Genomic DNA, 26,543 nt, shown 5'->3' with positions numbered 1-26,543 from the left:
ATTATATGCACTTACTCTGCCTTTGCAGACTTGTATCGTTCAGAAATATAAGGGCTCTGAATGACTGTTGTTTTTTCCCCTTGTTTCCTCCCTCCTTGAGTGCTTTGAAACACTTGCCTTGTGTATAGGCGCTTTACAAATCAACATTACCATACCATGATGCACATGAGGATTGACTCTGGTGCCAAATATACCCTCCTACCCCAGAATCAATTGAAAGGTCTTGGACGTGAGCATTTAAATGAAGTTGAAATCAATTCGAGATCCTCTGGAGGAGCATGAATTGATTTAATTGGATGGTTCTGGGACAATCTGAAGTTCAAGGATGGGGAGGCCAGGGGTAAAGTGTACTTGACAAAGTTAATGCCTCCTTATTGAGCTGGACGCATCAGCAAAAACTCTGGGTTAGACTGGATCCCAGTGCAGAAGAGGCAGTATTGGCCATTGAGAATACCGGTGCCAGAAGCCGACTAGTAGATTAAGTGTTTCAAGACAAAATTGGTTGCCTACGTGGCTTTGTACATAAGATACAGATGAAGGACAACTGTGTACCCATAGCATCCCTTTGTCGATGAGAAAAGAAGTCAAACAAGAACTGAAGAAGTTAGAAGCTCAAGGAATCTGAGAGTATAGATTCATCAGAGTGGGTATCACCTTTGGTTGTACTGAGGAAGAGTTTGTGGAAACTGAGGATTTGTGTAGACATGGGACAACTGAAGTGTCTAGTCCCAGAGACACACCAGCTACCTAACGCTCAAGAAACCATATCGACCATGGGCCCTGCAAAATATTTCTCTACATTGGATCTCGCGTCTGCCGATTATCAGGTTAAACTGCATTATGAGTCTAAGTGTCTGATAGCTTTCGTTAGCCCAAAGGGGCTATTCCAATACAAATGGATGCCGTTTGGACTTGAATCGGTAGCCTCCGTTTTCCAAAAAATGATGCACAAGCTGTTCGATCGGGATGAGGGCATTTTGTGCTTTCAGGATGACATTCTAGTTTACGCAGACAACCTCAAGGCCCACAATGAAAGTTTGGATAGAGTATTTTAAAAAACTGTGTGATGCAGGTATGACATTGAGCCGTGAGAAGTGCAAAATCAATAGACGAGATATGGAGTATCTGGGGCATGTCATGTCCGCAGATGGCAGACTTCCCAAAAGACATCTAGCGGAAGCAATTGAAGGAATGCCAAGCCCCTTGTGTCGTGAGGAAGTACGGACATTCCTAGGGATGGCCGAGTATTATTCTAAGTTTATTTGGAACTTTACAAAGCATACAAGTCCATGCATAAATCAGTCGAGGTGAAAGGTGTGTTTATTTGGAATGAAATCTGTGAAGATTTCAAATTCATTACGGAAGCTTTCGCAAGTGCAACTGCATTACAAGACTTCAGAGGAAACACAAGGACGATTATCAGCACAGACACCAGTAATGTGGGCTTGGGAGCAGTGATGATGCATGAGGAAGAAGGTACACATTTCCCATTGCTTTTGCATCCAAGTTGTTGAAGGGAGCTAAGAAAACCTAGAGAAGGAGGCACTGGCGATCAAGTGGGTGGCTGAGAAATGTAGAAGCTTTATCTGGGGCAGGAATTTTGGGTGTCAACTACAAGATTATAATTGCATAGTCAAGTCAAGTATATACCAGGTGTTCCCATTATGCAGCAGATTGTCTATCAAGGATGACCACTGTTGTGGAGCTAGGTGATGAGGAAAAGAATCAAGAGGTAGTTCTGGAAGTGTTGACGTTGCCTGTACCTCGGGAGGTATGGGAGGAGGCGATGAGATATGATACTGTCTTAAACTTAAACAGGGTTGGAGGAGGACCAGCCTCATAGCAGAAAGGTGTTTTAGGAACTAGGACTGTCATCTTTCTGGAATGTGAGAGATTTGTCAAAGGAGGAATGGTAAGGCGTGGTGACAAGATCATCCCACCTGAAAGAATTTGAGAGCATCTCAGAACTTGGACATGAAGGTCACCAGGGAATTTTTCAAACAAAACCTAGAATAAGAAACAACTATTTGTGGCCAGCACGTGATCTACAAATCGAAAGGATTGTCAGAAGTTGTATCCTTTGCAATAACAATGATAAAGTGTGCCATATATCATTGCCAAACCAATTGGATAGTAAAGTGTTTTAATAAGGTGTTGAAGGTAGCAATCAGATGGGCCTGGGCCAATGGCAGGGATTGGAAGGATGCAGTGAGAGAAGTCATTGTTACTCATAGGTGTACCCCTCATTGCAACATGGGTATCTCCCTTATTTGAATTTAGATGGGGCAGGAAAGCCAACACAAAACCTGTGCCTGCCTGGATGGGTAGAACTCCTGTCTCAAAGAGCAGATAGGGAAGTGCAGTGGAGAATATCAGGAAGAGCCAATTGAAGAACAAAATAGCATGTGATGGTGCTGGTGTAGGGGAAGAGCAACTTTCTTCCCACTGTAGGAGATGTGGTGAGAATCAAATTACTCCCCACTCAGGGATGGATATTGTAGATGGTCTAAGCAAAGCAAGGTGTGAGGCGTCTTCAAGCATGTTAGGTTGGATGGTGGGATGGTGTGGAACATGGAAAGAGTGTCTTTGATGAGAAGGGGAGAGTGTGGTTGATGTCGGGTCAAGTGAGATGGCGGTACCAGGGTGAGACCCAGGGACAGAGAATTTTCTTTTCCTGGCTGTACAGTTGCAAAGTCGTTCAACTCAAGGTCTGGGAGGTACTATCGGAAGCCTAAGTACCTCAGAGAATATGTGTAGAAGAAGACCCTGAAGCTTGCCTGATTGGGTGGTGGGACGTTTTGGAGAGAAGGGGATGTGCAGAGTGGCTCACCATGCGGTTGCCATGCCGATGCCCTAGGTGGTAACACGACTGCCTGACGGAGAATGGATTCCAGAGCAGAACGTGAAGTTGGACGGGTTGAGCAGGATGGAGAAAGAGGCAAAGAAGCTGGTGTGGCTCGTTACGCATCTATCTTAATATACCTAAATGAGTGCATTTACTCACCCCAGCCTCCGCATTAAATATATTGTACACTACAATATTGTGAAAGGTTGAACATCACAATGGTGCCTCGTATTGGGCCAAATGTAAACACCAAAAATAAACAAAACAATACTGTGAACGAGTCCTGCGTATGAGTTAAGTTACATCTAGGGGCCATTCCTTAAACAATTTGAGGATTTCTGCACATTTAATGAGGATTATATACATACCCTGATGTGCAATGTGAGTGCTGGTAATACTTACTATAGCCTAAACTCCATAGATAAAACAATGCGCGATAATAAAGTGTCAGGTTGCCAGCATGATTTTGACACTCCAAATTGGGTTGTTACATTCAAGGAGGGAAGAAGATCAGTTGGGAAATGGCCCTGGGCAGGCGCAATGCTGATGATGAAAGTTATCACTTTTACTTTACTAATACATTTGTAATGCACAGACCTTGGACCCATGGGCATCAGGGCGCAGACGGACATAAAAACTAACATAGAACAGGACCAGAGGTAGAATACTCAGCCGGAACCAGCCAGGTGTAGAAGTAATAATCACAGACATATTAACATAATAGTTACATGTATGTGATATAGGCATGAATAAACAGTCTTTGGGGTTGTCAGTTGGCAAATGTAAGTGCAAGTGAAATGGGGTCAATGTTATCCCTATGAGAGGTTTGGTGGCAGTCACCTAGTTACACTCCTATAAGCATTCATGACAAGGTTAATTTAGTAGTGTAGTAATAAAAATTGCTAATGCATTTAAGTACATTCTACATGACCATTTTTATCTTGGTGGTGTGAGAAACCTGAAGGTGTCTCCCTAGCTATTCCCCGGGGATTTGTCATCCAGATGGCCAGGACACAGCCATCGCTATTGGATCCAGTTCCTGGGGGTTGACCAGTGAGGGAGGATAACCTGGATGGAGGGATCCTCGGGGAGTGTAAGTGGGACACTGATGGGTGAGATGCGGTATCCCCCTTCTTTCAACACCTTTTCCCCACCCTACTGTGTAGGACATTCAAAACCACTGCCAGCCCCTCATGACCCCCCCCTTTTCCTACACGAACACTTTCGCATGACACACCAGAGAATGGACTAACACCAGAGCCACAGCTATCCAGGTCCAGCAATTTAAGAGGAGGAGAAAGGCAGCAAATATCAAGTTGCTGACAAGGAGAGACATGACCTTGTCCTTTCTGACGCAGACCCGTCAAACCTCAGCAGAGGGAATTGTAAGACCGAGGACAATAGCCCAAGTGTTCTGCTACAGATGTCAATGGTACACATAGCGTGTCAACGTTGATAAGCGGGAGCAAGGGAAACGCCTGCTACCGTGGTACTGGCCTTGACTCCAGTTATAAAGAAAGCCAGCAGTTCATCACAGCCGGTGAGACGAGGGGAGAGCCGATAATAGCCGAGCTATGGTGCATGAAAGACACAGTGGCAAAATTAGCTAAGTTCCAAAGAACTGTAAAAGCGTTGAGGGGAGACCAGCTGCAGAGGGAACTGGCACCACGTGGTTGCTAACTCGACAAACTCTGGTCGATCTCTATGTGAATGAAACTGCAGGTACCAGAATGCCGTAGGAGAACCGCCAAGTTAGGTCAAAGTGGTCATACAGGAGGTCAAGCAAAATCCCCATACAGTCGAAAGCCTTTGACCTAAGATCTGTGAGAACGCGAGGTAAGTGAATCCCAAACATTTGTGAATGTGAAGCTGGCAAGAGTTAACCCGAGGGAAGGATGCTGATGAGGGGGGGGCGCGGGGGTAGTTTAAAGTCCCAAGAAACAGTGTGTTGAAGGGATGTCCACTTGAACTGTTTAAAAAGACATTAATATTGATGAAGGAAGGAAAAGCCATAGTGAACCTGGTGGACGGAGGCTGAGAGTAAATAAGGGGCAGTACCCAGAAGAGGGGGATCGAAGGGTGACGAATCCTCACCCTAAGTGAAAGCAGGAAACAAACTTTCATTTGTTGAAGAAACATTTGTTTTGTTAACTGAATACATCAGGCCATCGATTGAAACAAGTCTTGGCCATCGAGGCTCCTGATAAACTGTAACAGAACTGTCGACTCGTGCTGGGGAAGCTAGAGTGTTCTGTGCTCCTCCAAGATGCCCATCTTACCCCATGCTCAAAACGTGTGGAAGGGAGAACCAAGCTACTGCATCCTGACATATTATGGGAGAACACTTATTTCTTTACTTGATAATCGTCCTACACCCTTTTTGTATTGGTTGTAAGGTTTGGCAATACGTTTTAGTGTAGGCCCTTTTAATTTGCCACAACGCAGCTAAAACTGCCTTATTTTCATTTGATGGTCGACGCTTGCTCACATCTTAGATTTAGGTTTCGTTTAGGCATTTTTCCACCCTGCAAACATTTTTCTATAAACACCTTTGAACTGGTGATCATGTGTCTGTCTTTACTGTTGCCACCATGTGTTCCTTACAGTGGCTAGCTCAGTTAACCTGGGGATCTTTCATGTGGGTAATAATGAATGGGATGGGTGTCTATATGGTAATATAGTCAGAGATAGGTTACTTGCCTCGACGGCTAGGAAGGATGTTGCGAAGCGGGCTCACCGCCCTAGCCTCACAGGGAGGGGGCTCTCCTTTGGGGAGAAGGGACAAATGCCGTCAATTCGTCGCACTAAGCACAATATTGCAATGCTGTGGAAGGCTCTGGGGTGGTGGTGGTCAAGGGGGAGGTTGCCAGTCTTTGGCAGCTGGGTTAGGGACCTTAAATAATGGACCTAAGCCGAAATTAATATTGCTGACAGACTGGAGAAGCCCGATGTTGATACTGGTTTTGTTTTAGTTTGTTTTGTTTATGGTTTGATTAAAAACCTTTACACAACATTATACAATATTTAACAATTACATATAAAACAATACAGGGAATCAAATATGAGATATCTATAAAATGAATTTAACATAGCCCATGTAAAGTAGCTAGATTTGGAACAATAAGGTGCTTAGTTAAGCTTAGATCTTCAAACAGAGTCAACAATATGAACGATACCTTATACAATATATCAATCCAATCGGACCTATTACAACATAGTATACAGCTTGATCAAAACACGATAAAAACAGTGCACATGTCATAAAATCAATCTGATAAGATATGTTCAGTTTGGGTTAGGGTAGAATCGCCATTCAGCTAAGTTTGAGTAATCACCTTAAAGTGCAATGCGCAGTTAAAATCAAAGATTGGTACCCCTAACAGATTAGTCATTAATTACACATAATAAAGACAGTTAAAAGCACAAACTCAATCGTGTGATTCAACAGATAAAAAACGAGGACCATTGAAACAGAGTAGGCTGACCCATAAGATCATAAGAATTTGCTGTCAGTTAAATTAACAAACATTTACATAAAGGACCATCAAGACTCAATTATGCACACAGTTCTACTTTTTAATAGTAAGTTTGGGTCTCAATAATTCGGCTTCAATTTCCTTCAATAATTGTACCAGTGCAAAGATAAGAAGTTTGTGATTACCCGACATCATCCTAGTCCAAAGAGAATCAAAGGCATCTTTACATTCAATGCTAATGAATCTCATTACTAGGTTAGTTCTCGCTACTCTAAATTGTGGGCATTCAAGTATTAAGTGCTTAAGTTATTCCTTGGGTTCAGCACGATTCTAGAATCGACAGTTCCCCGCCTGCTCACAACCTTTTCTACTTCCCCAATACCTGATCATCTATAGTATGTAAAATTTGATTACATTAAAAGCGCATGTAATACATTCGAGTCAGATTACAAGGAAACACAGTTAAATAGGGGCAACACACATCTCCTTTACGAATGTGCTTTGCAAATTCCTTGTAGGTACTATATTTAGTGGGTCCTTCTATCGTGAGAATTCAGTCCCTTTCGAATAATTTAAGGTACGTTGGACGAGAGCATAACTCAGTGGTCGTAACCTCAAGATCTTTAAGTACGCTCTGCATCCTCCTATGATATTGCATAAAAGACCCAGAACTAGTACCCAAGGTCATTTCATAAAAATCTTGGTGAACAGAGTTTCTCGGTGGATCGAAGATTTTGGCGTAATTAGACAAAACTCGCCATTCTCGTCCACAGGACAATGAGATTAGACCTAGCTCATGTCATATCGCACAGTTTGGAATAGATAACGGAAGGTGCAATGCAGTTTTCAGCCACGGCCCTGCAGACTGTTAACGTGCATATTAAGATTAAACAGACACATGTCAAGTTTATATAAAAGAACACATTACACCTTTGGTGTAAAGAATTCCTTCAACAGGACCAAAGAGAATTTGCAGTACTTAGAAAAAATCACCTTCATTTGGCACAACACTGGTCTTGATACTGGTTTCTATAGTGTCTGGCATGAGCCATGGGACATATTATAAACACTCTCCAGATCTCAGACCTCCCTGAATATGATCGAATTTATATTTGGGGTAAGCGTGATGAAACACTCCTTCCCAGCATCTAGGATGTTTACTTCTTTTTACCCTGATCAGCCACGTGTCTCTAACAGACAATGGTGTACGAGCTGTGCATAAGTATGCATGATTCTGATGTCTTGGGTGTATGATTATTGGTATTGCATTACGTTAATTCAATACAATAAAAAAACTTGCAGTAGAAAAACTGTGTACATCACTGGATCCGTTAGGTGTGGACTAAGAGAAAACCAAGACCAGCTGTTTTTCCTTCAATTCCAATGACTCCACAGATGATGAAGCCCAGAGCACCCCGCGATCTGATTCAGACACTGACCCGATGGAGCCCAAAGAAGTGATGGAAGATACCCCTGCCAAAATGAAAATATACCTGCCAAGCGAGAGTGGAGCAGGAAAGAGGGGCAAGAACCGCTACTGCCAGAGTTTGCATTTTAAGGCAATGCGCTCTGACCCAAAGCCTGACAAAGCCACAGTTAGACAGTCTGCAAACAGACAAGGAGGCGGAAAGCCGGCATAGTCATAGGTGCCCATTTAAAGGAGGAGAGCTTCAAAAGCAGTCCACACAGAGGAAGAGGTCCAAAAAGTAAAGCTGCTGACGGAGATAAAATGTCCTCATCATTATGATGTAGAAACTATACAGTGAGAACCTGCTGCATTCTGTGACAGAGTCCAATTTCCCAGAACAAACTATAGTACGACCCCGCTAAGTAACCCATATGTGCTGGGGTACTGAGCCTAAAAGGCCTGAGTGAAACTGATAAAATACTGGTAGTGAATCTTTGAATTTGGAACGATACTGATACCGGTCAGCAAGAACATGGGAACTGTGGAAAATGTATCGAATCATTAGATCTGGACTTGAATTTAGGTTCTGAGGAAGGTGTGTAACAAAAGGGGTCCTGTAATGGCAAAACCTGCGTTTTGTCCTCCTGTATACGGTTTCTGGAGGTATGATAATGTGACCGTTCTTCTGCCCTGCTAGTCTATAATACAGTATGTAATGGCCAATAATGATTGATCATCTTTGAATGTGTAATTTGGATCTTATCTGCATATTTTTACTCAGTAGCATCTGTTGTATATAATTGTGTTCGGTTTGTAATTTGCAAATGTTTTGTTTTACTGAAAGTATTCAAACATGAGCTTTTTCAAATTAAATGTTTTTATAAGATACTGTTAATTAAACCTCCATATGAATTTAACTACATCAGCAAAATGCACATTTCAAGTGTATTTATCCATTAAAACCATTTCTTAATGTTTTAAGCACAGCTTATGCAGATGTCAGGTGCTGCCTAACTTTGGACATGGGAGCCATTGGTTGATTAAGAAAAACATTTGCCTTTTGTATTTTGTCGTTGCAAATGCAGTGACAAGTGCAGACTGAAGCACTATTTTGTTCAATTTGCCAGTGGGTGCATTAACAAATTCCTTGTTTGTCTTGCCAGAAAACTGTGTTCGGGGCCATGTTGTAAGATACGTACTGGTTGCTACTTGGATCATCATTTTAAAGATGTTGGTGCAGTAGGTGGATTTCCTCCTCCAGCCATATCTGAATGACAAGATGTGGTAGGAGGTAAGATATTTGTCAGTGGGGATTGAGGTAGTGTTCCGATAGAATTTTGGTATTTTAAATCCACTCAGTGGACCTAGGTAAGACTGATTGACAAACTCTGTTCTTTGTGTGATTTTCATCCAAGATGGCAGACGGCATAAAGGGAATTAGCAGTACTCTGCTGAGCATCGCAGTTATTATCCTCAGGACCATACCTGCATGCTTCCTCCTGGTTGCTGATAGCTTAACGTAATGACTGCATGTGAGGTGGGTTGTTACTCAGTGCAGCTTCTGCAAACAAAGATGAAACCTGCCTCTGCTGTGCTGTCACCCCACGTCTCTCTCACGGTGACAGTGACACAATAGATTCTTTGGTGCCCCTAGAGGATGCTAGTCAACTGAGTCCTGGCCCGTGCGTTCTCTAGCCGCTGAAAGCCTGTCCCCTCCAGAGTGAAGAGTTAGGAGAGGAGAGCCTTTGACAGAGTCTGCTGTACCCGACTCCTTCGACCGAACACCGAATTGGTTGCTAGCATGAAGTATCTTCCAAACTGCTATACAGGATTGGACATTCACAGAGGTAATCTGTTCTTTTGGGGCCTTATGTCACACCCTCTATTAGATTTCATATCTTCCCTGCAGCAACCCCATGCACTCAACATACAGAACTGTGCCTACTATAAGAATCCATCCTACTACAAATTACAATTTTTAGATCGATCTTCTCTAGCTCTGAGTCTTTGTAAACCTTTTTAAGCCACCAATGACAGTAACTCGGTCTGCTTAAAATCACAAATCATTGTCATTTGGCACCCCATGATGCTACTATTTATGGATCCAGCGGCACCCTGTGTTAGGGAGAATTCTCTGTTTAGGCTGAATTTCCTAACCTAGTGAGTCCCCCAGCAGCTTTGCTGGATTTTTGGGGTTTATTTTATTCTCCTGCCAAGAGTGAGACTCTTTTACCCTCACTCTTGGACATGATTTCAGTGTGTTTCTTTGAATCTAGATGTGTTTAATGGGCTATGGGGTCTTTTACTCGATAGAGCTTCATGTGTTTTTGTGATGTGTGTTACACAGCACCCTCAGTGCAGTAACACAGGGGTGTCGTAGTGACCCCCCAGTATAGACTCCATACCCTGGGACTGACTACTGTCTCCCAGAGCATGTAAAGTCACCATTGACTTTACTAGTCTTAAATTCTGAGCAGAACCAGTACAAACCATCATATTGTGGACGTACTGGCTGGGGCAATTCAATTGCCCCGGGGTCTGTTAGTCGAGGGGGGCACGTCACCGTCCCCCCTGATTGAGTTTTGGCTGGTGGCAGTGGATACTACTTTTTATATTCAACCTTGAATATTTTCCTATGGGATTTCCCATTGTTTTAGGCTACTATCTTTATTTAATTATTTACGGTAGCCTCGAACATACCGCCGGTTTATTTAATTAATATTAATTCTCCGGTTGGTATTTTTTGCCAAAACTTGATTCTAAAATGGCGTTTGTGTTCTCTTCTGTGACTCCAACCCAAGTCGAGCCCTTTGTTCCACTTTTTGGCGGGCTTCTCCACAGAAGCCCTCCAAAGTGGTGCCACTCTGTCTGGGGTACTTAGGAGGGGTGGAGGGGGATTTAGGCACCCTGGACCGAGTTGCCTAGGCAACTCAAGTCGCACTCCGTCCTGATTGGCCCAAGTGGTGAGCCGGCCACTTAGCATGTTTGAGTGACAGCTAGGTTGAGTGAATGGAGGTTTTCTGCATAAAGGCAGGGCTTTGGGGACTGGAACTTCAGAAGTCGCCACAGGACCTAAGAATCCGACGAGGGAGAAGCTGAGCCGACCTGCCACGAGGCCACCACCGGAGGAGCCCTGCTGGACCGTCTCACCACTTTTCCCAACGACAGAGGAGATCTCCCGCCAGAGAGTCTTCTTCTTTTGACTGGTGGGGATAACCAGTTTCATCGTCTTTTCGCCTTCACGACGTACCTCGTGGCTGCCTTGCCTGTGCCAAGCACTCCGGCAACCGGGATACCACATTTTACCACAACCGTGAACAAAGGTACCACCTTTAACCGGAAAACTCTGCGGCTGGTTTCTTCCCTGGTAGTGCAACGACCTTCATCTTTCCTCCAAGTCGAGATCTTCTCTTCCCCTGGACGACGACGCGACTTGCACCCACTGCCAGGAACAACTGCCACCGCTGGAGGATCCTTCCCACATAAGGTACCGTGTCCCACCTGGCTTCCCTTGCTACTGACTGTACGGGGTAGATTTAGCCCCCGGCTTTCAAACCTGGGTAAGCTTGGGACACCCTGGCTAAACTTTCCTAAAGCCTCTCTAAACTCTTTTTGAACCCTCTGCAAGACTTTCTAAGCCTAGTGTAACTGTGTGATCTTGGGCGCATTTGTGCTCTGCTCTCTCTAAGAGTGGGCTCAGCCTTTGGACTTTGGCTCACCAGTGACTTTTGCTCTTCTGCCTTGCTAACAGTGTTCCTGAATATTAGAGTGGTGTACCTTTTCATATTCTGTCTTTTTCCCTCCCTTTCTCACAAACCTATTGGCGTGCCATCTAGTTAAGCGCTCACCTCTGTATGAAAATACGTGGTGTTTTACTGTGACTTATCTGATAAGGAAAAAGGGGTGTATATATTACAATAGTAACTGTGTTTAGAATATTTTGCAATAAGAGTGCTGGAGTGTTTCAAACAGTGTGTTTTTAAATAAATAATTATATACTTTGATACCAAAGCTCTGGTCAGTGTTTGCTTGTATTGGTGTGTCTGAGTGCCTATTGTGTATACTTTGCATACTGCCTAACTCTTCTTGAGAGAAGTCTGACTACTCAGCCACAGCTACCAGGTAAATCTGGGTGGTACAGACTGCTACCAAGTGGGTTTACTGCTAACACCTGTAGTCCTAAATCTTTTGCAGTGTTCCCTAAGGGAACTGCACAGGTTTCTGCCTAACACCCTGCAACAGTTGTTTTTTTTCATCCTCTCAGTACGCTGCTTTGGAACGCCACTGGCTTTCTGTTTCAGCTGTCATGCCTAATCCTTCAAGGTGGGCTGCAAGCCATGCAGGGGTTGTGTGCAGCAAATGTCTGTTGGATCCACAAATCGTATCGCTTTACTGCCATGGGGAGGAGCATTATGCAAATGACCTTTTGTGGCAATCCATGCATCTTAAAGCCCTCTTCTGAGGTCTCAGGCAGTGGTCCTTGAACTAGAGGAAGGACTAGAACTTGGTAATAGTTTTTGTTTTATTTTTGGTTTCCTTCCCAGTTGCTCTAAATGCCAGACTTTCCAATTTTTGGTTACACTGTTCGATGTGTCCTCTTTCCTTTTCCCACTCTCCCTGGTCATCTCCTCGGCTCCTTGTATTCCGGTAATGCACTTGCATCCAGATGCTCCCTGTATTCCAGTAATGCACTTGCATCCAGATCCCACCACCCAAATCCCCGCTCTCTGCCAGTCTTGCAATCCCTCAAGTGTGTTCTTGTTTCTGTGATTCTCCAGCAACGGAGATGTAGTCCATGTCTGCAAAGCCTGATTGCACATCACGTTCGCCTCAATGTGCGTCTTTGTTCTACTTCCTGGTTGACCATATGTTCTTGCTCTCATTTTCACCGTTTATTACTCCACTGCAGTCTCCCCCACCCCACTCCCCCCCTCACGCTCCACCCCCTGGTGTCCATTTCCTTGATCTTACTGTGCATAACCTACATCCAATCTTTTGGTCGGTCACCCTTCCACATTACAAAGGATAGGAGGGGTAAGAGTAGGGCCCAGCAGAGTCATGCTGCAATTTGCGCTCTTCTGAGTAAGATCTTTCCATACTGTCAATGTGATTATGCTATAAGGAAGGTACTGGCCAATCATTTCTGCAAAGAACTTCAGCCTTTACCTTCCCTTGTTTTGTTTCCGTCCCCCTGCGGACCTACCTGTAGTAGATGCTGATTTGTGGTCTCCGACAGCGAGTTTTTTGGGGTCAGAGGAGTATCGGATTCTTGAGTAATCCTTTGTTCATGACGGGAAACCATTCCTTCTTGAACAGCACGCCTCCTGGCTCTGTTTATTCTCCTGTTGTGGAGAATGCTCCCCTCCAGTACCATGCATCTCTGCCTCCTGACACAGAAGCCCTTGCACACGCTTCTTAGGAACCAGCTGGTTCCACCGTCTGCCTGGACTTTGCTCTGATTTCTAGAGCCCAAAATCTTTCCAAAATGCTAATCTATAGATGACGAATGTCATCCAAACTAAAGACCTTTTATTCATTTGCGGTGAAGGATTTTACTGGAGAACTCTATGATCAGGATGAGGTCCCTACAGAGCTGACTTGGACGTTTGGAAGGCAAGTTGTCTGGGCATGCCCCCGAATCTTCAGTTCATACAAACCTCTGCTTATGGCAATACTAACGTGCCTTTCTAGAAGACTAATTCCAAGGTTGTTAATACTTTGGGATTGTGAGTGGTGACGAAGCCTGTGATCGTATGTGAGCTAACACACATTTTTGACTGTGAATTGCTCCAAAGGAGAGGCTTCTGCCTTTTAATCTGTTTTCCGAATCTGTAATTGCAGCGTTATGAAAGCCTGCCTGGTATCCGGATGTGAATTTTGCAAAAAAGCATCAGTCGGCTCCTGCAGATCAGGAGGTTTAATCCACACATGCAATCCATGAGTCTGGTGCTTCAAACCTTCATTCACTCCAGGGTCCATGTTGGCCACTCTTCCAACCTTGCCACCAGGAAGGGGTGTAAATAGCTGGATGACTTTGCCTACAAGGTTTGTGCTTTAGGCAACCTGGCCTTGAGTTTTGTTAAAGTGCCCTGGCCAGGTATTGCAACACCTAGTGGATCGATCTCTAAGGCAGCAGACGATCCTTCCCATGCCGGAGATGAAATAAGATTTTACCTCCTTGGTCAACGACGGTAAGGAGGCTTCATGTCAGATCGTTAAGAATGATTATTATAAATGGTGGTCTGCCCCTACCCGACTAGTAACTGGGACTGTACAGAGAGCACACGAGAAGGGCTGTTCCTAAGGCATTAGTTTGTTATTTACATGTATTATTTATGCTGTCAAATGAGGAAAAAAGCAAAATCGAGACAGAAAATCGTTTCATATTAAGCATATTGCTGTCATCAAATATTTTGAAATCATAAAGTTAGAAAACACTTAAAACATTAACGAGTTTTCATGAAGTTCATGAGGTAGATAAAATGTTGTTTTAAACATGTCCACATGGAAGAAACACGCAAACATACTGTCAAAACATGAATGTTTTCATATTGTAAATCTTGAATTGAAAGATATGCTTTCTTCTTATTTGGGACAACTAATGTATTGCGTTGAGCATCATTTAAACCAAACGGAGAAAGATATATATTTTACATATTTAGAAACGTGAATGCATAACTTTGAACAGCACGTGCCCTTTGTGCACCACATAGCAGGGACAATCTTGCTAATTGTGGGAGTGCTCAAATAGATGCACTTTTATTATGGAGGGTCAACGTCCGCCTTTAGCTTGATAGGCTAATGTGGCTATGTTGAAGGGTGTGTATAGACGTTTCGGCGAGGGAATCGATGAAAACGCCTTTGTCAGACCCGGGCCATCACTGGAATGCCCTATCCATAAAAATACAGGCACAATTAAAAAAATAGGGTTGCTTGCATGGATGCTGTTATCTGTCAGATAGTGCTTATTTTCTCTGAAGCTGCCTTTGTATCGATAAAAGGCGGAAAAAGTAATTTTAAAAGACTGACTCGCCATGCTTTTTGTAGGTAAGAGGGAAATCACATGGATTAGAAACACCACGGAGTGAATGTTAATTTATTCAGTTTGAAATGCCTAAATGCTGCTTCTCCTGTTCACTGACATGGGCTTCCGTAGATCAAAGAGAGATTGGAAGACACATTTGTGTGCGTACTTTGGAAAACAAAACTATATTCCCATATAGTATAATCCCGTCACAATAGAGTGAGTTAAAAAGTGTCAATTTTTGGCATTTCTTTCCAATTCCGCATGGTCATGAACACTAACTTTGTCTACCTTCCTGTGCTCACATTTCCACTGCCTACACCTTTGTACTGCTGGTGCTGCAATACTTGTTGTCCAAAAAGTAAAAAATCGAATTTAGGGGTCTACTCATCCCACATTGTTTTGCTGCTAGCTAAAATCGAATTTAGGGGTGTGCTCATCTTGCATTGTTCTGCTGCTAGCTAAAATCGAATTTAGGGGTGTGCTCATCCCGCATGGTTCTGCTAGTTAAAATTGAATGTAGGAGTGTGCTTGTCTTGCAATGTTTGGCTGATAGCTAAAAATCGAATTTAGGGCTGTGCTTATCCTGCATTTTCTTGGGACAGCGTTGACTGGTTACTCCCTTTGCCCTCTGTTCTGGTCTGGTTTCTGTTCCCTCACCCCTTCAGTTCCCACTGTTTCTTCCTAGTCCTGCCGTGTCTCCTTGTGCGCCTGCTCCCTCCCACGGACCTCAGCTGCTCTGTCTGGTTTAAGTGTACCACACTTTGTGCCCCTCATTTTGGCGCTTTCTATCTCTAGTATATTTCCTATCCTTCTCCTCTCACTAAGTCTGGCAGGAAGAAACTCGAGGAGGACACACACTGGGCTCCATCCCAGGCCTGCCTATCACTGACACCTATGTCAGTGCTTCCGCCAGAAAAACTCTCACCGACATCCTCTTTGTTGTTCCTTCTCCCGACTTATGGAGTCTTCTTATGGTCGCTCTGCTCTCTCCTTACTCTTCCCCGCACATTAATGGTGGCACCTGCTCGGAGGTCCTTCTTGCCGCCTCCTCCACCTCCAGGGTTGTCATAAATGTCTATCGAAATTATACCATCCTGGTACAGGGCCTCAACCCAACCTACTCTTACTTTTTGATAGGCTTCTTCCTGACCTCATCAGATTTCCACTTTCCTCCTCGCAGGCTCCCTTGCCATCTGTTCCTATGGCTACCCAGCTCCCTTGCCAGCTATGCCCATCTTGGCTACCTTGCCTCCCACTAACCTCACCGCCTCTCACAACTGCTCCCTTGTCGCTTGCAACTGTACAGGCTCTTGCCTACAAGCACTGCTCTGACAACCTCGTCAGCCTCCACCATTCTGGTGCCCTTGCCACCCACTGCTGATGCTTCTGGGGTCCCCTTGCCCCCTCCTACACTAGCTCCCTTGCCATTTACTACTGTCCTGGCTCCCTTGCTTACACTCCCCTCACTGACATTCGCATCAGCCTCGGCTCCTCTGTCCCTTCCTATCTCTATCTCTCAGGCACTCTCGCCGCTTACTGGGAGGACCTCTATCACGTGTACCCCCCTCATAAGTCTTTCAAAAACAGCATTCTGCCCCACGTTACCACGCTTAACTCTCGCTCTGCTGTCACACACTCCTCTGATATTTGCCACCTCCTTGAACTCCTAGATATCGATGTCTTAGCCATTACGGACACATAGTTCAAGGACCACTCTGTCACAAGTTTTGACACACTTCTCCCTGAAGGTTACTAGATTATCTCTGTACCCAGGCCTAACAGGCCAGGACTGGGAGTAGCCCTGATCTTTCCCGAGTGGATCCATGTTTCCATCATTCCCACTCTGGTCTACTCTTCCTTTGAATGTCTGCAGGCTCTCTCTCCTGTCTCCTCTTACTCTGGCCACCTATCGGCCGCCGGGCCAGTTCACCCTCTTCTTCTCTGAATCTGCTGATCTGGCGTCCTTTCTCCTTTCCTCCTCCTCCCAATTCCTCCTGATTGGGGATCTTAACATCCACCTTGATTCTTCTGACTCTTCAGGTCCTTTCCGCAACCTATGCGACTCTTTCTCTCTCCATTCTTCCTTCTGGCTCGGCACACACTGCTGGTCACACCTTAGATGCTCTCATCTCTACAGACCTCTCTCTATCCCTCTCACTACCTCACTCTCCTGGACTGATCATTCTCTTCTCTCTTCCCACATGGAGCTCCCTTCTCCTCTAGCACTGGTTCACCCTTCACTGCCTCCTGCCTTCAAGGTCATCCGACCCATGAAAAGAGTGACAGTGGCTGCTTTTGCCTCCTTCTACTCTCCTCCTTCTACTTCTGCAGCAGACGCCCAACCTGACACAGCCCTGTCTAACTTTCACTACTCCATTTTTTAAAAAACAAGTTTATTAGGTTTACAATACAGCAGTTCTACATAGGTGCAAACAAACATTGCAGTATTCAATTTCAAATGAAAGTCATGAGCAAACCATGCAAAACACAACTAAATGAATTTCGATAAACTTTATATGTAACACACATAAAACATCACAAAGACAAAACAAAACATCACAAAAAGAAGGAAAGAGAGAATAAATTAAATAAAAATAGTCTATCTTCCATATGTCACCAAATACATCCACAATATATAGAATCAATCTTAGAGGGCATCAAACGAACCCCACAGCAACAAATATTCATCTTCCTTACCTCTGTTCTTCAACGAAACCTTATCATACCTAGATAAACCCTCAAATCCATCAACCAATCCTCAACATTTGGTTTCTTCCTAGTTTTCCAGACCCTGAGAATCAATCTAATTGCTATCATCAGAGCTCTATCAATCCAAAGGTTACGCTTTCTAATTTGAACACCCCTCCCAACATGTGAGAGCAAGATTATATTAGCTGCAGATCTTGTTAGTTATCCCAAAAATGAAATCAATCCGATCTATCACCACATTCCAAGACGACAATACCCTTGGGCATTTCCACAGTAAATGTAAAAGAGTACCTCTACCCGCACTACAACTCCAACACAAGTCATCCAATCTCAGTTGTAACTTAAACATTCTCACAGGGGTCCAATACAATCTACCAACAATCTTCTGCCGAATCAGACGCAAGTTCATATCCTTCCCTAAATTCACACCCACTCTTAAAATATCACTCCAATCAGTATCAGAAATGTCCCTACTGATATCATTCGACCAAGTAACCCGCAACCCCTCCCATTCATGCCAACATATATTTCGCATTCATGGGCATGAAATTCATGTAGGTTTGCGCACCTACATGAATTTCCAACACTCTTCACGTTATTGACCCCGTCATGAGGGTCCGACTGAAACCTTCCAAAAAGTGCACCTCTTGGTACAACTCCGAGCTGGCTGCCCTTAAACGAAAGTGCAGACCTGTGGAACGGAAATGGGATTCTTCTGGTGCACCATCTAACAAACTGGCCTGCCACCTTCTTCAAAGGCAATATAGACTCTGCATCCACTCCAAGAAAAGAGTCTGTATTCAAGCCCACATCTCAGCGACAGCTAACAAAACGGCTGAACTCTTCAAAGTCTACAAGGAACTGGCCATTCTTACTGCAGCCTCTTCCTCTACTGCACTCACCCAGGCCCTTTGCTCCGCTCTGGCTGTGCATTTCACTGCCAAAACACAGGACATCCTGTCCTCTCTCTCCCTTGTCCTGCACTTTTGCCTTCACCCACATCTCTTGGGCACCCCTCGTCCTCTTCTCTCCTCCCTCTCCCCTGTCACACCAGAGGATGTCTCCAGTCCGGTCCATGAAAGCCTCCTTGAAATAGGTTGACCCATGCCTTCCTAAAACAATCAAGGACAAAATTGATTCTCTTGCTCCAGCCTTGGCCGACTTCTGCAACCTCTTTCGCCACTGGAGTTTTCCCCATTTCTCTCAAGCACTCTCTTGTGCAGCCTCTGCTCGCAAAACCCTCTGCTGACCCTTCTATCCTGGCAAACTATTGCCTGATATCTATCACTCCTTTGCTGGGCAAACGCCTGGAGAAATTAGCTATTTCTCAGTTTACCCTCCACACTGAATCTGTTGCTTGTCTCCATGACCATCAGTCTGGCTTTAGAGTAACCAGAGGCACGGAAACTGCTCTTCTGTTCACCTGTGAAGACCTGCTCTCAAATCATGACTCTAACTCTCCTTCTGTATTCGTTCTTCTTGATCTCTCTTCTGCCTTTGACATGGTAAACCACAACATCCTGATCTCTTGTCTCCGTGATACCCTGGGCATCATAGATGTGGCCCTGGCGTGGCTTGCCTCCTTTCTCTTTGACCATCTTTCCCATGTAGTACTTGGGTCCTTTCTCTCCTCTATCACTCTGTCTACTTGTAGTGTACCCCAGGGATCTAACCTATCCCCTTGGTTCTTCAATGTCTACATGGCCCCTCTGGCCCACAGGATCTCTCCCTTCACCTCTAATTTTCAGTGTTATACTGATGAAACGCAGCTCTCCTTCAGACTACCCTCAGCCTCTTCCTCGCTCATGCCTGACTGTCTGTCCGCATTTCAGTATTGGTGTGCTGCCAATGATCTCTGCCGCAAAGCCAGTAGGATAGAGATCATCCTCATTGGGACTCCTGCTCCCGCTTTCCCAATTTCTCACTGGCCGACCTCCCCTGGCCGTGCACAAGCTATTGAGGAAAAAAATCTGGGGATCATTTTCGACTCCACTCTCTCCTTCTCTACTCACATCTCGGACATCTCCAAAAAGTTCCACTACCAGCTGCACCTTCTCAGAGGTATTCTACCTTTTCTCACTTTCCCCACAAACGCTCACCGTCTCCAGAGCCCTGGTTCTCTCTAGGCTGGACTACTGCAACAGCCTCTTAGTCAATCTTCTTACTACTCTTTCCGCTGCAACTCATCCAGAACAGAACCGCAAGACTTATCCTTTGCCTCAAGCTAGGGACCACATCTTTCCAGCGCTGAAATCCCTCCACTGGCTCCCCGTGGCTGCTATGATGAAGTTCAAGACCCTCGCATAGTCCTCAAGGCTTTCTGGGGCCGGGGCCTGCACAATCTACAATGTTCTTCCAAAATGCTCTGCTTCTAGAACTCTCTGCTCGTCCTAAAATTCTTTGCGAGTGAGCCGTTTTTCCAAGCAGAGATTTGGGAGTAGATCTTTATCCTCTACAGGTGCCTCTCTCTGCCTTGAGCTGGAGCTCCTTAAATTCCGGAAACTCCTCAATTCCTTCCTCTTCTCTTCCTCTTTCTCTCTCCATCTCCCCTGCTAACCTCCTCTTTTTCTCTCCTGCTTACTCCTCCTTCTCTTCCCTAACTCTGTACAACTTTTGCGAACTGGTTGCCTGGTTCACCTCCAGAGCCGCACAGGTCCCAGTCTCCCCCGCCAGTCTTTGCACTTGCCTCCAGCCCTCTGCACTATGTTCAGCACTACTACACTTTCAGCATACGTTCCAGGAGACGGGTAACCGCTCTGTACTTAACCCAGGGCCCTGCTGGACTGGGCACACTTGTTCCCAAACACTTCCGACCCTCCTCATCCCCCCCCCCCTCCGTCACACCTCCGTCTACACTTGCATGACTGGAATTTACTAGCCCTAGTAAGTTCTGTCCTGTCCCCCTTTGACTCCCCTCCCTAGTTTGGTTGCAACTGAAACACTTCATGCACTTGCACTAGGAGAAATGCCGCCAGGTCTAGTATAATAGGTACTTTTTTGTTAGATCATTCGGAAACATCAAGGCCTAAGAATGACTACTGTATTCCCTTGCTCCCTTCCCGCCTTGATGTGCTTTGAAGCACTTCACTTGTGTATAAGCAGTGTACGAATAAGCAATTACAATTACAAAAAGGTGATTGGAAAAAAGAAAAAAGATTGTCTAGGAAGGCTGACTGTGTAGCAAACCTATGGCTCTTACATATAGTCACTCCTGTATGTGGTCCTTAGGTTTCCCCTCATGTCTAGCAACAGCATATGACTACCTCGGGGATCGAAATTGGTATTGGGTAAGAAGGAGCTAAAAGCAGCTTCTGGGTATCCAGCATTAACCAGTGTCCAGGAGCTACCACTTGAGAACAAGGTGCTAGTACGTAGCGTTACACAAATATAACTTCCACATAAATGCAAACATCATTTTGTCCCTTATTTATAACCCCTTAAGCTATATGCTGATTCTTTATTATTTCGGTTTTTGTCAACAATTGCTCCTTTAACAGTGAATTAATCTCCATAAATAAGAAGACTCTCCACTCTAATATTGCTAAACAATTACTCCTGAAGAAAGTCCCACCATAATCCAGAGGACTGAAACATGTCGAGTTCACAGTCCAGGAACTATCCTAGACTGGTGATAAAAAATATTTAGAGATTGTGATTGATCTAAAATTCTGACCTAATAGAATTTTTCCTTATAGGCTTTTTTACCCATTAATGAGTGTGTATACCTTTTTAAGAAAACATTGATTGTGTTTGTTTTCGTTATCATTGTTGATTGTAGCTTTAGAGTTTTATGATGAATGCATTTAATATGAAGTGTGTTTCTAATTTGATGACATTTTTATTCAATAATTATTCAAAATAAATATATTTTATGAAGAAAGTATGAAATGTTCTTGATAGAGAGTAACTGTTGACAATTACCCTTGTCCTACCTTCCCTGTATCCTAGAGTATGCCCACCTGCACCGCACTGGCCAGCTGCTTGACAGCATGGGCTTCTCACTGAACTTCAAGGAGTCCCTTGTCATGCCACCCCAGTCACTCCAGTTCATTGGGGAGGTACTGGACACAAGTTTGTGGAGGGCCTTTCGTCCTGAAGAGTGGGTGGCGAACATCTTGCACAGATGCCATGGGTCTTACAAAACCAGAGTAGGGTCCTAGCCTCTGCCTTTGTGTCTTTTGTGCCTTATGGCCTCTTGGATCCACCGGTTACCGAGGCCCCCCGATTACTAATGAGCTTCCTCCAGTGGCTGCATCTGTGTCGGTGGTCTCAGTTTGAGGGGGACAAGATGGAACATTTGCAGATCTTCAGCTAGCTATCACAGGAGTGTGAACCTTGTGGGGCAATGTGATGAGTGTGAAGAGAACCTTTCAGCACTGTTGGCTTACCTTGACAATTGTCGCACATGTCTTACTGAAGGGTTCGGCTGCTCACCTTGATGATCTGGCAGTGAGTGGACTTTGTCCCTCGGGCGAACAAACACACCAATCTGCTGGCGGCATATCTTCTGTGCATGGCGTGTCCTGGTCATGACGGGCAACAAATGGGATCTCTGGCACTGTGCAGGGAAGCAATGCAACTGTAGTTCTAGGCTCTGGAGAATGCTTGTTAGCGGTCCACCTTGCTGCAATAGATACCAATGTTGCAGATGCCAGGAGCATTCAGGATTTTGTCCCGCTTGAGTGAGTACTACCACAAAGTTGTGGGCAAGATCTCTGCCCTTTGAGGGGCACCTCAGTTGAACCTCTTTGTTACAGTGCCAAAAGGAAGTGTTGGTTGTCCCATGATGGAATCTCTGGTCGGACACATTCTCAAGTCTAACTTCGCTCTACTCTGTGGTCCTGCAGAATCCAGTCGGTTCTCAGAAGACTGTGTAGGGTCTGGCCCATCATCATCTTGATTGTCCCAGTATTGCCTTGGCGGATATGGTACCTTGAACTTGTGGACATGTCCATCTGCTTTCGCAGTTTGAGGGGTTCAGCCCCTCCACCCAGGCCTCGGCAGCCGGAAACCTCATGCTTGGCTCAGTTCTTTAATCTCAACCATTCTTACCAAAAGAAACTGGTCCTTTACTCTCTCAGCACCACCCTCAAGGACTTTAGAATTCTTGTCTTGGTAGATCTTCCCATTCACCTCTTTTTTGGATTGAAAGCAGGAATTGAAAAGCAGATATCTATGATATCAGATGTACACAAATAACTCCCAACTAATCATAAGAAACAATCACTCCATTCAACAAGCGCAGATAATCCTCAACCTGTCCTGTCTACGCTTTTCAACTGGCTAAAAGCCACCCAATCCTGTATGGCGTAACAAACCTCTCTTGAACACAAACAAAATGTTCATGCTGCACATTCACCCATCCCCCTTCCAGGCCTTCAAACGCCTCCTTTCCAGCTGGCTTACCAACTTTCCCCCTATCAAGACCCCCAGCTAAGATGGTCCTTAATCTTGCCAACCTCTTTGATGACAAACTCTTGCTCGAAAGACAGATAATGAATTGCCTTTCTCCCTACCACCAATTGTGCTCTACTCATTGGAGCAATCTTACTCTCCAGCCGTTCTATATAAACGCCCTCTACAGTGGTCTTCCCCAATCTTCCACACTATGCCCCTGTCGGTGCAGATCAAAGCTTGGAGCAATCTAAAACCACAAACCCCCTACAATCACATCTTTCAACCAATGGAGCAACTCCACAGGATCTTCAATATTAAATCAAGTCTCATCTGCCAGCTCAGCCTGTATGACATTCAATTTCCAGGCTCCTCTTCATTCCAAGGTTCCCAAAATATTCAGAAGGTAGCTGCTTTGCTGTTCAAGCCACATGACAAGTCTAGTCTTTGTCATACGTTGTTTGGCTTTTCCTTGCTTGCCCGCCTTTGTTCACCGCCCATCATCCTTGTCTCACATGCTCTGAAACAATGTTTTCTGTCTTTCATGTTCATGTCAAGATGAACATAAATGTAGGATCTGATCTTGTAGTATATTGTCATTGGAAAAATGTGCATATTTTTCAGGCTTCCCGCCACAATAGATGAAGATATCTAAAAGACGATCAGCCAAAGAGAACTGTTATGCTGGTGTCCATGCCCACTAGTTATAACATTTCATGTTTGTGCTATGTACATGGAATCATCGTTGGTATCTAACTTCTTGTGTTAGTCAAATGCAGTATTTGTGCATTTGTAAAGGCACATTATATATTTTGCAGCAATATGTTTGGCTGCTATGTGGGTATTATTGTGAGTCATCTTTACAAGGTTAGTATCTCTTTTGCCTGGAAGCTTTATGAAACCTACAATCTTGAAAATAAATCGCTTTGTCCTCCTGCCAATTACTTTATCTGTCAAACCTCTGGGAGCTGGCAGTTCGCTGTCGTTAATGCAGGTGTGTGGGGGTGGGTGGAGTGGACGAGCGAAATGCTATTGAAAAGCTATATACTGCTGACCTGTAACAGAAAGAAGTATTCCCAGAACCCAGTGATCAAAGGATAACAACCAGTACATATCTGTGATATATCTATGTAATTTGGAATGTTTTATGATATTTTGACCTCCAGTTTATTCCATTTATATATAATATATAATCTGGTGTTTTTAATAACAGAAAACCTCTACTTGTTTTATTTTCATAGGTGTTTCCAAATTATCACATCTACCCTCCCACTGCACCTCATGTTGCTTATATGCAGCCAAAAGCCAACGCACCTTCTTTCTTCATGGCAGATGAACTCAGGCAGGTAAGCTCATATTATGAAATATTTATATTTTACGTGTAAACTTTCATTAGTTAAAAGGACTTCCTAAATTGTAAGTTCCCTACTAAGTATGTTACTGGAACTTGTTGGTCAGTCATTTGTACCTAGGTCCACAATGAAAAATGCTGATTGGAACAGAGAATGTGAAATATTGTTGAGCAGAATAACTTACTAAGTATCTCTTCTATATGTTCTGTATATCCTTATATGCACCTACAACTAGCTCAGACATTTTCGTATGTATGATAATGTCACATTATTTGAAATGTATGTAGCACCTAACTGCCATTGTTGCAGCCTCAAAGCTGTGTGGGTTAACTGGAAATTCTGTAGGATGAGGTATTTGGCGGATTGCTCAGCGCCCATCAATGGGTATTCGGTTTCATTAGGTCCCACTTAAGAGGATCAATCCGTATCGTACAATGCAGGGGAGAAAGACAAGTAGTACAAGACCAGTTTCCCACCCAGGTTTTTCTTGGAGAAGGTCTGGTTAGCACTCGCCTACCCCACTATCCTTGTTTTCAGATGCCTGTCTTCTACAATCTCGTAGACCCCCAAGAAACTTTGCAGCTGGGACTCCTCCAACCACCCACATTTTCATTAAATTGCTGCTCAAGTCTACAATCCTGCTCAATGGACCCCATCATTGACTCATTGGCGGGCCAAGGAGAAGGAGCCTCCTGGAGAGCAAAAGCAGAAACTCTGCACTGCACCCCGGAAGTGAAGCAGCACACAAGGTCGCCTTGTTTCCTAGTGGGAACAAAGTCCATACACAGAGCTGCGGCACCCACAGTGGAGCCATGCATAAACACCCACCTCATCCTGACTGGGGAACGCAACCTTTTAAGCCTTGGGTCACTGCTGTAAGGCCACTCATTAATCCAAATGCCTTACAAAACAGTAGAGAATTGAACCCCAAATGAACACTTGGAGTTAAAAGTAACACCACATTTGAAAGGAGTGTGGAACCAATCCCTTAGAGAAGAATTGACCAGTCGGGCCAATCAATCCCCCCCTATGAAAGGGGTAAGCCTCTGCAGGATTTGTCAGAGCTGGCTAACACCACAAAATAAGAGCAGGAGATCACAAGGGGACGCTCAATGGAGAATGCCAAGAGTCTGCTGAAGGCTGCACCTTGGACAATGGCAGATTGTAGACCAAGAGAGAACCATGAAGAGCTTGGCCCAGGAGAGGGACCTATTGGCTGGTGCGTTTATTTAAAAAAAAAAAAAAAAAGCCAATCACAAACCCTAGGCAAATGGTGAGAAATACTTGCTGATGGACTGTGTCAGAAACCAGGTGTCTCACCCACTAGTCCTCTGGAATGTGTCATCTAGGTGGCCAGGACACAGCCATTGCGTTAGTATCCAATTCCTGGGGGTGGACCAGTGGGGGAGGATCACATTGATGAGGGGTCCTCGTGGAGTGGAAGTGGGACACCGGAGGGTGAGACGCGGTATCCCCTTCCCAATAACACATTTTCCCCATCCTACCAGGTAGGATACCATGGAATTCAATGCCTTCTCTAGCCCCCCTTTTCCGACACAAACTCTTTCTCACGGACAGTTCACCGTGAGCAACAACGGACTAACACCAGAGCTGTATACCTGACATCTCCCAACACCATGGACAGGCAAGGTAGGCAATTGCGGATTATTACACACACCAGACTTCTATCACACTTCCTCTCACGGATAAAAGGCGGAGCACGAAAGCACACTCTGAGCAAGGCGAAACACACGAAACAGCAGTTCCAAGATGGTTGTGTAATACAAGGGGGAAGGATGGCAAGACCAAAGAGTCGCAAGGAGGGAAGTACCCGTGACCTCTAAAGACTGTTACTTTCGTGATCCTTGGAAAGTAAGAAACCGAAGACTAGGAAGTAAGGCTGATCAAACCTGCACAGTGTGGCAGAGGTATCCGGGATCTCCCATGTCCATAAACAAGGCTAGGTGGAGCGATTGCCGCTGTGGGACTGTCCTTGGCTCCAACAACAAAGCGACCTCAGAAAAGACGGCGCAGCCGGTGAGTCAGAGACTGATACCAAACCAGCTTGTGTGTTTGAACCAAGGTTGCAAGCGGCTACATTGTACAAAGAGAACAGAGTGTGACGCGTTTGCAAAGAGCGACGCAGTAATAAGTACAGTAGCAGGAGTGGGAAATATTCTGCCTCCCACTCAGTCTTTCTGAAGCTTATTGATTAAAAGAGACAGGCTTACTGCAATCGAAGATTACAACCTGAGTGACATTGTTCAAATTTGTATTTTATGAAGACTGGGCCAATGTTGTAATAATCTTTATGGGCTAGGCACAAGTTCTT

General features: G+C 44.7%; 1 protein-coding gene across 2 annotated transcripts in view; it reads left to right on the top strand.

The window, feature by feature from the left end:
- Nucleotides 1–26,543, top strand: part of PAN3 (poly(A) specific ribonuclease subunit PAN3) — a 2,094,753-nt gene that overhangs the window by 1,045,311 nt on the left and 1,022,899 nt on the right. For both annotated transcript variants that reach the window (XM_069640299.1, XM_069640298.1), the window contains one exon: nucleotides 24,101–24,205. In XM_069640299.1, coding sequence (XP_069496400.1) covers nucleotides 24,101–24,205 — 105 coding nt within the window. The remainder of the gene's footprint in view (nucleotides 1–24,100; nucleotides 24,206–26,543) is intronic.

The sequence above is a fragment of the Ambystoma mexicanum genome, chromosome 7q (assembly GCF_040938575.1).
Source record: "Ambystoma mexicanum isolate Mex_15411 chromosome 7q, UKY_AmexF1_1, whole genome shotgun sequence".
Lineage (NCBI taxonomy): Eukaryota > Metazoa > Chordata > Amphibia > Caudata > Ambystomatidae > Ambystoma > Ambystoma mexicanum.
Note: the sequence above shows the minus strand (reverse complement) of the source record. Positions and strands in the feature narration are given on the sequence as shown.